The sequence below is a fragment of the Oncorhynchus tshawytscha genome, linkage group LG02, assembly GCF_018296145.1.
Source record: "Oncorhynchus tshawytscha isolate Ot180627B linkage group LG02, Otsh_v2.0, whole genome shotgun sequence".
In the NCBI taxonomy this organism is placed as follows: domain Eukaryota; kingdom Metazoa; phylum Chordata; class Actinopteri; order Salmoniformes; family Salmonidae; genus Oncorhynchus; species Oncorhynchus tshawytscha.
Window position 1 is genome coordinate 51,999,807 of NC_056430.1, and position 17,504 is coordinate 52,017,310.

Consider the following 17,504-nt stretch of genomic DNA (forward strand, 5'->3'; position numbering starts at 1 on the left):
TTAAAAGTAAAGTAAAAAGGAGGTTGGGGTCAATATCTATAACAGTAACTTAGCCTATAGAGAGCCCTATTAATTGGCCGTTGGGTAGGCTATCCGAATCGTCTGGCTATGTCTTCATAGCTACAGCATCTCCATAAACTCTGATTTCACCGAACTGCAGTGGAACTGGATCGGTTGTCAATCAGCCTGATACTGTATCTCCCCTCCCCCTTCATCTCCCTCTATTCCCTCTGTTATCGGTAGAGGTCGCATGGCATTCGGTATGGAAAGAAGTAGTCGAACTATAACTCGAAGTGAACACATGGATAAACACTCCTACATGACAAAGCAGACAGGGAGTGAGCGCGCGACTGGAAAATAGAAACAGCCGAACGTTTTTGGGAGAACATAGAACTATTTGGGCTATATCTTTTGCATGCAACGTTGATGCTGAGTTGCTGTAAACAATTTCAGTCAACGTTGGTTCATGTTTAGTTGCTGAAACATCTACGTTTTTTTCCGCAAAGTGAACTTTGAGAGTATTTTTCCTGCTGCGAACACAAATATATGTATTTATCGATAGAGCATCATTGCAGAAGCTTGATAGCGTTGAAGTGAGAGCACCAGCGGATGTGAGGAGAGAGTGTTTTGAGAGAATCAACCCCTTTTTCTTTCAAGCCTTCTGTTTCTTTTTGTTTGGTAAAACAGTAGAGAGAGCGAGAGAGAGAGAAATAGGGAGAGAGAGATAGATATATAGATATATATAGAGAGAGAGAGTCACAGGCATTGGCGCTGCTTTCATGCCGTCAGTCTTGCGGACCCTGAGATGGACGTGAGATTTTATCCAGCACCCCCTTCAAGCGTGGGCTCATGTACATTACCAACTGATTCAAGTTGCCTGACCTCTTTGGACTATTATCACTGCAACAAGGTAATTACTGTTAAATACTCATTTGTAAGGCGATACATTTAGATTGGATGTTGCATCTTTTTTTTCAGTTGCTTTTTTCAGTTGCGCAAAATGTGTTGCATGCGGCTATACCGCATTTATCAACCATGCATATTGACAAATGTGACTTCATCTGAAATATAGTATCATGATATGCATTGCATACAGCCTTCAAAGAACATTTCATAATTGAGACTTATGCATTTCCTGAAACTTTCCTGCGTCTTTGTAGCCTACTGCTCCGCAGTAACTCTTTGGAAGTTGACATCATCGGAGATGTTACCCCAAAAGGTGTTTTGCTATGAGCAAGTTGCGAAACCTTTCACTGTATATATAAATTGTAGGTAAAGGCGCGGTGCTGTAAAGTCCCATGCAGAAATGCGGTGCGTACGGTGCCTATCCTATCCAGCGCAAACGAATAGCTCAATTGTAATTTGAACACGGACGTAATTGCTCACAGTTTTCAGGGTTTACTTTCAACTGCTCATAATTCATGCAAAATTACGCCTAAGTTTTTCCCTGCGGAAGAACATTATTTTATTTCATGACCTTTTTTACACAATAGGTAATAACTGCATTCTCCACATGGTAAACGTAACAATGACTAATTCATACCAAAGCCACTCTGCATAACACATTTACACATAATAAGAAATAATCAGAATAACCATCATGATACACAATGGGAATTCACTATGTTTAGGGTAGACTAGCCTATATGCATGTCTTATAGCCAGTGGTAGGCTACTGGTAACGCAATATGTGAACGCTTTGCCTACTATTATCCTTTTCGCATCTATTTATCCTTTATCTCACATATTCATAGGCTATATGTACATGGATGCATGATATCCATGACAAGTAATCATATTTGATTGAAGCAGAAATGAGAACTCTTCCTAATGAGTTTATTGCCCTTGGGATAAAAACTGCACCTGCTGGCAAAGTTTCTCTCAACAGTTACTGGGTGGAGGAAAGCTAAAAAACGAACAAAGCAATTGAAGCCAAACATTTATGAGACATTATTTTTTTATCCCACATTGTAAAATGCATGATTGGTTCGCCATGTGTGCGTTTGCGTCTATCCATATGTTCCATATTACGCATTCGCCTATACCGCATCGAGCTCACATAGGCACATTTTTTTCCACAACATCTTGAACGTATTCCAAACATTCTTCCTCTTGTTTTTAGTCTAGATTCGAATTTATCGTGTGTACATTACTTACGTCCGCTTCCTTATATGTTCCCGTTGCAAACAGTTATGCCAGCCTGAGAATTTCTAGCGTCGTACTATAGCCGATAGGACAGTGTTTTGCTCACAGAAAGAACTACTAGTTATAAAATACGATTGAGTATATGTTTATAAATGCCTTCATTTTGTAATTAGATTGTACAATAATGGCACCAGAAGTAGCTCGCCATATTTTGAATGTAAAAAAGCATGAAGCTTATGTAGACAACAGTGGTAATGATATTGTTTCGCAATACTGGTCCAGTTTGTCTATGAGCTCTGTTATTATTAGATTTCCCCAGTCAAACAGAAAGCATTATAAGATCTCAAAACTTAAAAAATATATGCATAAAGCATTAAAATAGTTGCTTTGTTAATTTTCCGTTTGGCCCAATGCTCTCCATTTATAGGCTACCGATGTTATATCATGTTTGATATTGAAGCAACTTATAGCACAAGTCTTCTTCATATAAACAACACCACGATAAAGTTTTGTTGATATTGAAGCCAGTGATGGCTCAGAGGCATCTGGATTTTGCTATCCATTATGTCCCGCACCAGTTGACAGTTGATCGAATCTGGCTGCCTGTCAATGCTGTGGTCAATGTAAAAGTTATGTAAACATTTTGTCAGCAGATACAAAGCTACGTGCTCCCAGATAGTGGATGATATGAATGAATTGTGTTTGCCTAGCATAAGGCTGTATATGATAGCTATTCTTCTTCACAATATAATGTTGTTTTTTAATCCCTTTGCACTGCCACACACTTGTAGTCCTTTAAGATCAAATGTGGATTGCCTTTCTATGATATGGCCCCCATGATTCAATGAACTCTTGTTTGCACTAATTTTGCTATGTTGGGTAATAGGAGATGGGGTTAGGTTCCATGGAGAGCATCATAAAGCCTTGACATTACTAAATTGACGCGTGTCCACACTGTACATTGTGACACACTATCTGTGCACTGTCATTTTTTATGACAGTTCACATTTGGATCAATCTTTTAACACTTATGAAACTGTAGATGTGTGCTGTCTATGAGACTAGCATATGGGAGTGAGTTATCACAGGCATTTTAGTAATTGTATAGAATTGACCCTCCTAACTATGACTGATACAATGTCTTACAGTGTTGCAGCTGAACCGGAAGTGGCTATGGAAACCAGGCCATCCTGTATAAACAGCTTGTAGGCTACTTCCTGTGCTAGCTAACATGCTAACGTGCTAAAGTGAGGTGTCTGCATTCCTGCTGGTTTACTATAAACCAGGCCTCAGGTAAAATGGCAGCAATGTACAGATAGACGTACAGGTCATAAACACCAAAAAGCCAAAATAGGGTTAATAATGTCAGGAATTTAAAGGAATAGTAAAATGTGTAAACTGAAACTGGATGTTTGGGTTTGTGATTGGTGCATTTCATGGATCTGGATCGACAAGCCATATCAAGGGCTCTGATGGGGGGGGCACATCGTCTCCTCCACAAATACATAATGGGGCGGTTTCCTGGACACTAGCAAGCTCAATGGGGAATCTCCACTGAAAATGCTTTTTAGTCCAGGATTAGGCCAACATCCCAAATATTTGAGTTTGAGGTGCATTCAATGATGCCATTTCTAAACAGCACAGATGCATGTATGTTTTTAGTGGAACAATGAATCTATTAAGTAGACCTACAGTAAAGGCCTTATCTAGTAACTTGTTAGACCCTATCCCGATCTCAATCTAGAACAACCCAAGCATCCTCTTGAAACCAGACAATAACATATGAACAATAGTATATTGCACGTTTTAAAAGGGAAAGGGGGATACCTAGTCAGTTGTACAACTGAACGCATTCATCTGAAGTAAAAGAGAACCAAATCTACAACATAGCAGTGTAGAGTCAAAAAGATAGGAGATACTTGCGACTAAATGCGACTATATGTATTCCCATCAATATGTATTCCCAACAACTCTCTGGGCCTATGCCTTTTCAAATCTCTCCAAGTTTCATTGTCTTGCATTGGCAGCGTCTCAGATGGCACCCTATTCCCTATATAGTACACTACTTTTGACTAAGGCCTATAGGGTCCCCCATAAGGCTCTGGTCAAAAGTAATGCACTATATAGGGAATATGGTGCCATTTGGGATGCACACATTGTCACTGCACTTCGCCGTGAGTCATCCTCACTTTTAGCCCCAGATTCTCTCCTAATCTTTTTGAAGCCTCTCTGTATCTCTCCACCTCTCTCTCTCTCTTCTCCATGAGTGGGTGTATTGTTTGTTCAGTGTAGCTCCATACACTTGGCGCATACCAGCGCTAAAGGGACACTACTTCTTCACAAATGCATGTTTCGTTGAGAGACTATTTGTCAAATGTATTATGACTTGTGCATACCCCGAGGCAGACTCACTTCTGTGAAATGTGAAGTTGGATAGATTACTGTATCTAGCTAGCTGCTCCAATTTTCCCCAGATCCTCCTCCAACATCAATGTGTCAGAAAGGGGACTCGGATATATAATTAGATGGGTTGGATTGGAAATTCAGTGGCGGCGATGTAGTGTACTGTACATATTTGCACTACGTAAGTACAGTGTGTACAAAAGTATACGGACAAAGGTATTGTGGCTCTGTTAGTCGTAACACTCTCTGGTGTGTGTGTGTGTGTGTGTGTGTGTGTGTGTGTGTGTGTGTGTGCGCGTGTGTGTGTGTGTGTCATGCATTTCTAATTGGTGTTATGCCTCGAGGCAAGATCTATGGAGCATATGATTTAATGGGAGTAAGCCTCAGGTGTACAATTTTTCCAGTGTTTCCTCCATACACCATATATAATGTACACTCTGAAGTCCACACAGTAAGAACTGCCCTGATTAAGGCCGACTTCCTCAATCCCAATTAGCCACCACAAGGTACTCAATGCTATTTGAGTATCGTTTAACTACTTTTTACAAATATGGCAGATACAAAACTATACATAACCCCTATTATCGTTTGGGACATTCCAATTTCACCCATATCTACATAATACAATTGTTGATGGAATAGTCCAAAATATGACCACAGTGGGGGGTGGCCTTTCTCATGTTTAATCTCACAGAATGTCTTATTTCTTCCCCTTCTCTTGTAACGTGACCTTAATGGAAATAGAAAATGAATTGTTATTCTAGCATTACCACCTTCTGTACACAGAAAAGTGAATTAAGTGGAAGTAAGCGGCCTTGGGTGTTTTACCGCTCATTCATACATTTTGCTTGACTGGCGAATCGGAGCAAGAACTACTATACTCCCTGGAAAAGCGTTAACCCATGCATACTGTAACTGAAGGAATGCCAGGCAGAAGAGCACACACACAAATCATTCTGTAGCTCCACTGACACTGGTAGTACTCCAACAGGCCACCGTACATCAAAATCAACCAAAACCACCTCAAACTAAAATATTGTAAAATGAAAAAAGTACACGTACATTTGGGGGTAGTTCGTACAGTAGGCTACATTCTCTGGATGTACTATATTCGGTTCGTTCATGTTTTGTACTAGTTGAATTGTTGTCACCGCTTCCTGATATTAATCAGGCGTTCCTCCAATGTGCCCGAGCATCACTTTATTTACGTTGCCGGCAGTGGCAATGTCAAAAGGTTATGGGGGGAAATCAGGTAGCCTGGAGCAGATTATATCTCTGAGTTAATGATAAGTACAGAGCCATTCTCTGGGGAAGCTGAGCTGAAATTGCCTTCCACACAGTGCCTACACCATTACCTCGGAAAATGATTTCTAGCCAGCCTCCCCTCGTCGTTGTGGTATGACTTATTTATTCAAAACACGACAACAAATAGCGACAAGGAGCAACGGGGAACTGCGATCAGTTTCATATTTTTTTCTTTTTTTAATGTAATGCATTTTAAGCGAGTCAATCATATTTTTGGACGAGAGAAAAGTAGCAGTTACGGAGAAGAGATGGTTACGCCAACGTGCTTCTCATATCTTTCACATCATTTGAACGGGCAAAAAAAGAAGACATCTAAAAATAACAAACCTGCCTTTATTTCGATGCCGTGCCAGTGTTAACCTAATTGATAGCTGTCCTGCTTTCATATAGGCCTACCTGGCATATTACTAGTCACAGACAGTGGCTGTGACTGTGACTAGGCCATTTACTGTGGAAGGTTGCTGGCTCTATAAACAATAGGAAAGGGATCCAGTAATGCCTGCAGTCAATAAGAATCGGGTCCTAAGGGATTGAGCCTGGACTCCAGTTTAACCTGCCGAAGAAAGAGCCACACAGACACAATGCCAAGGCCTACGGTGCTGCAGCCTGCAATCCCACAGCTCTCCATGCTTTAGCCCTGACTAGAAGCATTAGTGTCATGGCATCACTATTTGAAGCATTGGCAGTTTGCAAAGTTTAATGTAATAAATGTCTCAAAATAGGTAGAATCGTTTTAGTTTATCACCTGCATCCAAATTAGATTCATACCCGTTTGCTTTTGGTAATTGGGTGAAACATATCAGTGTATTGTATACTGTGATTGCTACACAATACTCTTGTTATATCAATAGCTTTAGCCACTTTATATGTACATAAAGTGTACTATTCATTAATCGGGATTAATTACAATTCAAGATGTAACGCATTAAGAAACATTTGCATAGATCATTTAAATCATTTGCATGCATAATCATCACAGTTCTGCTGCACAGTAAGTGAATCATAGTCACATTCTGTAATGACAGAAGAAATTAAAGCTCTACATGGTGATTTGTGTTGGACCCCCCTGTATGCTTGCCCCTCGCAAAGTCATATTAACTCTCATTTTTGTCATTGCTGTTGAAGCACACACAGTGTAGTGCCGACCTCCGGCCCCTTGATCTGAAGTTCTCCTCCTTTTCCTGATGTGGGGGGGGGGGTTCCTTCCAAGGTGCACCATGGAGCAAAGATATGCTAGACAGGATGCTAGACACTTTAGTGGATGCAGACAGTATCGTCGGTGGAGAAGGAGAGAGAGTGTCGAGGTTGATTTGATTTTAGCTGCCGGTGATGGGCAGGAGGTATGTTTGTAAATTAATTTGATCAAGCTATTTAGCCTATTGATTTCGTATGATTAATAAATAAACAAACATGTTTTGTTGTTCCTCAGTAATACTAGCCACCTAGCAATTGTATGAAGTTGGCTTTAGCTAGACAGCTAGCTAATCTCCCAATCTCCCAACCTCATAACTAGCAACCAAGCCATTTCAGGCTACCAATCAAGTTAGAGAGGCTTGTCTAACTATCTTAGCCGGCATGCCTGCTGGCAAGATTGCTAGACTTTAGAAAAGCAAGCAATTACTAAATGTACTGAATAGGACTCACATTCCTTTCAATACTTTACCCAGATTTTAGCGGAGATGCAGATAAGCATATTTAGGGTTACGATACAATACCAGTGTGGCAGTTGTACTAAACTCCTAAGGCATAAAAGTTCTTAAGGAATCAATGTGCATCTGTGGCGCAGAAGGGCCAAGCCTAGCCAGCAGGGCCAAGCTTAGTCAGCAGGACCAAGCCTAGCCAGCAGGGCCAAGCTTAGTCAGCAGGCCCGAGCTTAGTCAGCAGGGCCAAGCTTAGTCAGAAGGGCCAAGCTTAGTCAGAAGGGCCAAGCTTAGTCAGCAGGGCCAAGCTTAGTCAGAAGGGCCAAGCTTAGTCATCAGGGCCAAGCTTAGTCAGCAGGGCCAAGCTTAGCCAACTCTGCTGCCGCAGTGCACCTCCGCACCACAACCACTGCTTCCATGCCCCCTGCCGTGCCGCCAGGGGCACCGCCAACACTGCAGGTCACCGCCGTGCCACCAGGGGCACCGCCAACGCTGCAGTCCCTCGTAAATGCCTCCAGGGGCACAGTCAACACTGCAGCACAGAGTTTCTAAACCCAGAGGCGCAAGATTGCGAGACTTTCGGGAACGCTTGTGAAACAGAGCAAACAGACCAGGGCGAGGTTTTGGGTTTAAGAAGTCAATGAGACAGGTGAAAAATTCTTCCTTAGTTGTTCATTTTCTCTCAATCTAAATCCACAGCCTAGATTCGAGCCAATGTCTTAAGTAGTTGAAAATTGTATTATTCCAACCTTGTGAAAGTGACAAAGGATTTAATTAGCCTTTTCTTAAATAAAAAACACTTTGTTTGGACTGCACTCCTCTTACCTTTTACCTTTGAGTCATTGCCTAGATCCCCTAGACCAGTGGTCACCAACGTTTTCTGAGTCAAGATCACTTTCTGAGTGAAAATGCAAGCAGAGATCTACCGCTCAGGATTAAAAAAAAAAGTAAGCCTATACATCATTAACCAATTTAAAACAGTTCTGTAGCAATGAGATTTGTGCAGTAGGCTATAGGCCCAATAGATTATGACTGCTTACTGGCTATACTTGAATTGCCCTGCCAATGTTGTTCTTCTCAGACCATTTTGAAAATTGTATTTAAATGTTTTACAATGCCTTCAGAAAGTTTCCAGCTCCTTGACTTTTTCCACAGTTTGTTGAATTTAAAAATATTTAAATTTAGATTTTGTCACTGGCCTACACACAATATCGCATAATGTCAAATGGGATTAGGTTGTTGCAAAGAAACAACATTATTAATTAAAAATGAAAAGCTGAAATGTCTTGAGTGAGTAATTATTTAACCCCTATGTTATGGCAAGCTTAAATAAGTTCAGGAGTAAACATTTGCCTAAATAAGCCACACAATAAATTGCATGGACTAACTCTGATTTCAATAATAGTGTTTAACAGGATTTTTGAATGACTACCTCATCTCTGTACCCCACATATACAATTATCCGTAAGGTCCCTCAGTCAAGCAGTACATTTTAAACACAGATTCAACCACAAAGACCAGGGAGGTTTTCCAATGCCTTGCAAAGAAGGTCACATATTGGTAGATGGGTAAAAAAAAGGACATTGAATATACATTTGAACATGGTGAAGTTATTCATTACACTTTGGATGGTGTATCAATACACCCAGTCACTACAAAGATACAGGCATATTTCCTAACTCAGTTGCCGAAGAGGAAGGAAACCTCTCAGGGATTTCACCATGAAGCCAATGGTGACTTTATTAACCGTTACTGTAATGGCTGTGATACAGTAGGATAAAACTGAGGATGGATCAACAACATAGTAGTAACTCCACAATACGAACCTAACTTACAGAGTGAAATGAAGGAAGCCTGTACAAAATAAAAGTATTCCTAAACATGCCTCCTGTTTGCAACAAGGCACTAAAGTAATACTGCAAAAAATGTGTCAAAGCAATTCACTTTTTGTCCTGAATACAAAGTGTTATGTTTGGGGCAAATACAATACAACACATTACTGATTAGCACTCTCCCTATTTTCAAGACTAGTGGTGGCTGCATCATGTTATCGGTATGCTTGTAATCAGTAAAAAAAACAAAAACAGAATGCAGCTAAGCACAGGCAAAATCCAAGAAGAAAACCTGGTTCAGTTTTTGAAAATAATAATATGCAAATGTTGGACAATCCAGGTCTGGAAAGCTCTTAGAGACTTACCCAGAAATACTCACAGCTGTAATCGCTGCCAAAGGTTATTATACAAAGTATTGACTCAGGGGTTTGTGAATACATATGTAAATGAGATATTTCTGTATTTAATTTCCTGAAATGTTGCAACATTTTTCCAAAAACATGTTTTCACTTTGTTATTATGTGGTATTATTGTGTGTAGATGGGTGAGAACACAACAAACACAACACAACAAAATAAGTCAAGAGGTATGTTGTCTCTACTGAGAAAAGGAGACACAGTCTTCCAGCTGATGGCAAAATTTAAGTCGCACTGCATTATTTCTGCCTCATGCGCCAATTCATTTTGTTACTCCTATGACCAGAGAAAGTTAAATATTCCTCTATATTAAAAACGGTGCATGCACAGTGATCTGAGCTATCTGATTGGTCAGCGGTAGGCTTATATGTGCACTTGATTTGCTCTAGGTCTGCCGGGTAGGCGGAGTTCTACCTTCAAACATGAAATGGTTTTCTGCCAAACAGTGCTAAACAAAAAAGAAGCCAATTCAACAGGTAAAGAGGTATGCTTAATATGCTTACTAAAATTGACAGAATTAGGCAGAATTATTATGGCTCTAGATTGCAGGAAAAAGCTGTTTCAGGTGTATGAAAAATGCTAAATGTACGAACTTGCAGAGGGGGATAAGCCTCCTGTCGGACCCCCCCTCTACATTACGATGGCCCTGGGGGGAACTTTATTTTTCAGCCACCGTGTCAGTAATGTCTCTCAGCGATATGGAAACCAAAATGAGCCTTGCCAACAGATGTGTTCCAGCACAGATAGTGACTTGAAAGACAAACATTTATTGTTTTAGTGCACTTTGTGTGATTCAAACTAGAGGTCTTCACGAATCCACAGTGGGTCCGGATCCAGAATCCTAAATAATGTCTGGGTCGGATCTGATATGATTGTCACCGTTCTAGGGTTTTAACTGGCTTTTCCGAAAGGGCCCTTACAGTTTCGAACGCGACTGCTGCAGTAGAGAGAGAGATACATATGATAATTTATGCTGCTGCTCTTGCCTTTCACGAGAGTGGAGCGTGTTGTGTGTCGCTTGTTGTTGGCCCATCATAAGTCATATAAGCGGCAATAGGCTACAGTCATTGGGCCTCGCTCCATGTGTGGCAAAAGTTAGGAGATATCTAATCACAGGAGGCTGCTGAGGGGAGGACGGCTCATAATAATGGCCAGAACAGAGTGAGTGGAATGGATGTATTTGATACCATTCCACTTATGGAAGATGAAATTAAAGTGACGGAAAATAAATTAGAGGTTAAAGGATAGGCTACAACAACCAAGAGCCATCAGGTAGGCAGGCTGCTACTTTATATTCTGTTATTTGTAACTGTAGGATGAGAGAGCGCTTGCACTGCAGAATCAGTTAGCATAGCTAGCTAACTAGCTTCTCCTGGTTTGTTGCAGTCCAAGACAGGTACTATGTAATCATATTGGATGATAAATAACCTAGTTATGGCAGATATTAGTCTACTTATAGCTTTGAGTCGGCTTGGTTGGTTGCTGTCTCTCCCTCTCTCCTTCCTGCTCCCCATGTCACTCGCTCACAGTACAGCCCCTCCCACGTCTGCTAGAGCGGTACCCCTCTCCCTCCTTTCATGCTTTATCAGCTGCTCCGGTTAATAAACCAGGTCTATAAGGATCAGGTCTAGTTGTCCTCGGGTCTGTTCGGAATGGGCCTCTCTATTTAAAACAAACATTTATTCATATCGGATCCAGGTGGGAAAGCCCCAATTCCATTTTGGAACGGGTCCAATGTTTTGGACCTGTGAAGACCTCAAACCCAAACTGCATGAAATGCTGATTGATGGATCTGACTAAAAAGAAGAGAGAAAAAAGTGAGTGAATAAGAGGTGAGAATCTGTTCTGTGCGACTTGACTGTTTCCTCACTCACTTGAATTGAGAAGGGGGAAAACCCTGACCGTGTTTCACTGCAAGAGACATTCACAGGTTCAGCCCTTTGCTGTTAGCACACCTAGCTACCATTCGAGAATACAAACCTTTCTCTAACAAGGTTTGAAATCCCTCTCAGTTTTTTGGCAAAATGTTTGCTCGGGCAAATGCAACGTCCATGCAACCTGCATCATAAACATGATGATATCTTAATATTTTGATATCTTTACTTAAGTTGGTTTTTCAACAACAATCCAAATATAGCCCGGAGTAACATAACAGTGAAAGCATATACTGTGTGTGTGAGGTGTTGACCTATTTCATTGACACTGCCTCGGATTCCCCACCTGTCCTAGAATGCAATTAGCACGCTTTATTCAAGACACAGCCCAATTAACAAAGGAACACATTAGTATATCATACGTGCCAGACAGTGCTTGTCAACACTCCGACACACCACTCAGCGTAACACCTCCGGATTCCAACCTATTTCGCATAATGTTCTAGGACAGGAAGAATACAGTGTCTCGCCTATAGTCTCATAGTTGCATTTTCTGAAAGGTTGAATGGCTGGTGGTTGGTGGTTGGTGATTGCTTGCTACAGGCAGGAAATGAAACATTGAAAGAGAGGGAAGAAGGGGGGAAAAACATTTCTTGGAGACTTGACAGGTCATAGTGTGGAAAGTTTGACATGGTCTGGATGTGGCTGATACTGTATCGCTGGTGATTATCGGGACGTTTCAGAGTGACGGAGCTAAAATAGTTATTAGTTCAGTCTGGTGATAAGAAAGCGAGGCCTCCGACAAAGGCTGCATCCCAAATTGCAACCTATTTCCAATATAGTGTACTATGGGCTCTGGTCAAAAGTAATGCACTATATAGGAAATAGAGTGCCATTTGGGACACAACCCAATTCCAGGGCCAAACGATGAGGCAAGAATTTGCCGCAAACTCGACAAGTGTTATCTGCTCTTATAAGACCAAGACCCGTCTCCTCTGTGGTAAGATTTTATTAGCAGGTAGGCTACAAGCAACAGCTGATACTGACCAGATTTCTCTCCAAACAGTTTCATTATGTTACTGTATACCTGTCTTTGCAAGTGGAGGCCGCAGTTTGTGCTCTTTTTAACGTCTTACCACACACATCTTACCACACTTACCACACTCACTTCTTCCAATATCAATGTGCATTTTCTTGGAAAGTCCGAGCGATTCCAGTGATCCCAGATTCCATAGGATAAATGTGTAGAAAAGCGATAAACAAACTGTCGGCGGAGTGGAAAAAATGCAGCTGTCGGGTGTATTAAGAGTGGGTCGGCGAGGCTGGGCAAACACGAACAGTTGTCTTAGCTTCCTGTGGCATGTCCTGTGCAAACACACAGTGGAGATGGCTGGCTTGGGGCCGGGCTTTACTAAGTGCCTTTGGGCCTGGCTGAGTACACACAAGGACCCTTCCAGAATCCTACCCCCTTCTCCCCGTCCCTTCCCCTCCTTGCACGGCCATTGGCCACTCCTCATTATTCAGACACCTTTTTCCACATTTTGTTACATTACAGCCTTATTCTAAAATCTATTAAAATATTTTTCCCCTCTTCAATCTACACACAATACCCCATAATGACAAAGAAAAAAAAAATCTAAATTTTTGCACATATATTAAAAATAAAATCTGAAATAACACATTTACATAAGTATTCAGACCCTTTACTCAGGACTTTGTTGAAGTACCTTTGGCAGCGATTACAGCCTCGAGTCTTCTTGTGTATGACGCTACAAGCTTGGCACACCTGTATTTGGGAAGTTTCTCCCATTCGTCTCTGCAGATCCTCTCAAGATGTTGCAGGTTGGATGGGGAGTGTTGCTGCACAGCAATTGTCAGGTCTCTCCAGAGATGTTCGATCAGTTTCAAGTCCGGGCTCTGGCTGGGCTGCTCAAGGACATTCAAAGACTTGTCCCGAAGCCACTCCTGCGTTGTCTTCGATGTGTGCTTAGGGTCGTTGTCCTGTTGGAAGGTGAACCTTCGACCCAGTCTGAGGTCCTGAGCCCTCTGGAGCAGGCTTTTATCAAGGTTCTCTCTGTACTTTGCTCTGTTAATTTTTCCCTCTATCCAAACTAGTCTCCCAGTCCCTGCCGCTGAAAAACATCTCCACAACATGATGCTGCCACCACCATGCTTCACCATAGGGATGGTGCAAGGTTTCCTCCAGACGCATTCAGGCCAAAGAGTTGAATCTTGGTTTCATCAGACCAGAGAATCTTGTTTCTCAAAGTCTGAGAGTCCTTTAGGTGCCTTTTGGCAAACTCCAAGTGGGCTGTCATGTTCATTTTACTGAGGAGTGACTTCTGTCTGGCCTCTCTACCATAAAGACCTGATTGGTGGAGTGCTGCAGAGTTGGTTTTCCTTCTGGAAGGTTCTCCCATCTCCACAGAGGAACTCTAGAGCTCTGCTAAAATTGACCATCGGGTTCTTGGTCATCTCTCTTGGTCACCTCTCTGACCAAGGCCCTTCTCCTCAGATTGCTCAGTTTGGCCAGCTCTAGGAAGTGTCTTGGTGGTTCCAAATTTTTTCCATTTAAGAATGATGGAGGCCAATGTGTTTTGAGGGACCTTCAATGCTGCAGAAATGTTTTGGTACCCTTCCCCAGATTTGCTCCGACACAATGCTGTCTCAGAGCTCCTAGGACAATTCCTTTGACCTAATGTCTTGGTTTTTGCGCTATATATATATATGCTGAATCAAGCTTTTCTGATAAAGGATAGTTCTGTATAAACTATAATCAATAGTACAGTCCGTTGTCATAAAGATTATAAATGCTTCTAAGAGCTCTGTAAGCCTTCTAGTAGTAGTCAGGCATTATATTTATGCCATAGGTCTTGTGATCTCTATCTCACGTTTCAATTGCTACAGATGTGTTTTTAAATCAGTAAGGAACAATGAGATGTATTGCTAATGTCACTGTGTCGGGGCTCTCTGTGTTTCCCATGCTGTGACTTAAGACTGCTCAATAAGCCAGGGGCCACATCGGTTTGGTCCTCTGCCACGTCTCCATGTCTAGTGTATGGTTTTCCTGCCCGTGTATCACTCACACGGCTACTGTTCCTTCAGACATGCTTAGGTTAAGGCATAACTTGCATATTTTGGTTTGTTGAAATGTTGAGTTGATATTGCTCCTGCTTCTGCTTTTTGTCCCCTACTATTGCTGATTGGAATGTGATGTGTCGGTGTAGCCGAGATGGGAGTGTGTTCAAAATGCAAACAGGGGCATTGCTTTCTCGTCGCCGGTTTCACTTAATCTTTTAAACAAAGGCATTGACATTTGGCTCTGCTTTCTGAGAATTGCACTCTGACAGATTGTATATGCGTGTGGGTAGCTGTTCATAATGCAGGCACTAAAAGTTGGCCGTCAGAACTGGATTTTTGCCCTCTCGAAACACTATGTAAATGTGCTTATTTAAAGGCATCTTTATTGTGTCATCTAGAATCTAGATGGTTAGTATAAGCGGCTCCTTTTGCTATCTGTAAGCCTACTTTTCCTCAGGACTTCCCCAGAATCAATTACGAAGATTGGCTAAGTCAATTCAGTGTCTTGTTTTCTTTGCACCCCGTTGCTCGCAGGAAATAATTACACCCCGTTCAAATACGAGTCGGTGTGAAAACGGCTCGAGGGTCACCGATATTATGCCGGATACTTCAATTGCCTTAGGACCCGATGTTGAGCTGCGCATAGCAGTCCGCTCAACTGCCTGTGAATGTTATATGCCCTGCGATGCCATAATTGCCTATTTGTAGAAGGGAGGGAATCTGAGGTTACAGTTTGACTTAGCAGTTAAGAATAGTCAGAGGGATTATTAACGCTTTGCAAGGAAGCTCATTTAAACATTCCTTTGATGTTTCATCAGGGAGATCAGATCAATCGGAACTCTTATCCCACTATATGGCTCAGCAACGATGGAAATGATGAATGCACTGGCAGATGAAGCACTGAGAGGAGTATTTTGACGAGTGAATTTAGGTTGTTTTGTATTTGTCAATGGGGGTCAGTGTGAGTGGTGTGAGTGATTACAGTAATTCGATTTCACAGCTCGGCTGTATAAAAACTTGACCTCCTGGCTCCTTAAGCTGTAGTTTCTCCCCACCTGATATCTTCTCTGATAGAACCAAAGGAATCAGATGAGAATAAATTGAAATGTTTGCTTTTTTGGATGTGGCCCCCAACTCTGTAAAAACTGCACAGAATGAAATAGCAGTAACATATTGTCAGGTTTTCACTGACACCGGCCTCTCTCAATCAGGTGGGTTTTTGGCAGGCAATGTCTGTTCCCCGGTGCGACACTTTAATACTATGTTAATTGAGTTCAAAGGAAGCTTAATCAGAACATTCTAATGGAGTTACAAATTCGCTAAAACTGCTCTATTGGACTCCGATCGATGACTTGTTCACTTTTTGCTGTTATGCATAACTGTGGGAATGGGTGAATTATTTAAATTGCTCACAAAAAAGTCAAGGGCGTTATTGACATGAAGAGAAGTACAGCATAGGTTAGTTGGTATGTAGCTGAGCTTGTGTGCATTTGGAATGTCATTAAATGCACTTGGCCTCATTTCAAATACTACACTGTTAAAATACTGTACCTTAAGGGAAAAGGCAGTTGAATATTTGTAATATAGTCTGCATCGTGCAGTTTCAAGATGAGTTATCCTCTGCGGCCTCCCCTTTGACATTTCAGAGGTATGCAACTTTTGAAGCATGGATTCACTGTAATCTATTTTTCATTTTCTTTTATTGATGTGTGTTTGAGTTATACACGGTAAATGGAGTTATTTTGTTTTGCCACGCCATATCGTAAATTGTGAGGCCATGTTGCAAAAATATACCTTTGTTATAATGTTTATATATTGTTGCATGTAAATCCTAGTAAACCATACTGGAATACTCGTAATAATTGTTTTCCAAATCATTTATTCACTCTAGGCCCCCCAACCCCCTGACAAACAAGCCACTGTCGTGGGATTGTTAGCTCATCGCTCTCATTCTGTCTCGCTTCAGCATGTTGGTCTGGCATCAGCAAAATCGTCAGGAAACTTCAAAGTTGCAGAGGAAATGGGGAGGGAGGTTTTGCCTGGCCACTGTGCCCAGGTTAATTAGGCCACATTGTTGACAAAAAAGGCAGATGCTGCTGACAATGCGGCCATCGTCGTCGAGGCAGAGGACAAGTATGTGTAGCCTATGTATCTGATGATGTCTGGTCAAAAAGAGTATGGCATGTCATAGTCTTTTTGACCATACAGCATCAGATACATGGGCTACTTATCCACTGAACACAAATATGCAACATGCAACAATTTCAAAGATTTGACTGAGTTACAGTTCGTTTGAGGAAATCAGTCAATTTAAATAAATTCATGAGGCACTAATCTTTGGATTTCACATGATTGGGCAAACAGGTACATTAACAACAGCTTGGAGCGTGAATCAGAATCAGAACACCAGTCAGTATCTGGTGTGACCACCATTTGCCTCATACAGCAGGACACATCTCCTTCGCATAGAGTTGATCAGGCTGTTGATTGTGGCCTGTGGAATGTCCCGCTCCTCTTCAATGGCTTTGCGTAGTTGCTGGATATTGGCGGGAACTGGAACATGGTGGCATACACGTCGATCCAGAGCATCCCAAACATGCTCAATGGGTGACATGCCTCGTGAGTATGCAGGCCATGGAAGAACTGGGATATTTTCAGATTCCATGAATTGTGTACAGATCTTTGCAACTAGGTGCACCTGTGTAATGATCATGCTGTTTAATCAGCTTCTTGATATGCCACACCTGTCTGGTGGATGGATTATATTGGCAAAGGAAAAATGCTCACTAATAGGGATGTAAGCAAATT

General features: G+C 41.7%; 1 protein-coding gene across 3 annotated transcripts in view; it reads left to right on the forward strand.

The window, feature by feature from the left end:
* Positions 1 to 272: 272 nt before the first annotated feature.
* Positions 273 to 17,504, forward strand: part of LOC112267268 (TOX high mobility group box family member 2) — a 137,912-nt gene continuing 120,680 nt past the window's right edge. For all 3 annotated transcript variants that reach the window (XM_024445526.2, XM_024445539.2, XM_024445532.2), the window contains exon 1: positions 273 to 910. In XM_024445526.2, coding sequence (XP_024301294.1) covers positions 806 to 910 — 105 coding nt within the window. In that variant the 5' untranslated portion in view covers positions 273 to 805. The remainder of the gene's footprint in view (positions 911 to 17,504) is intronic.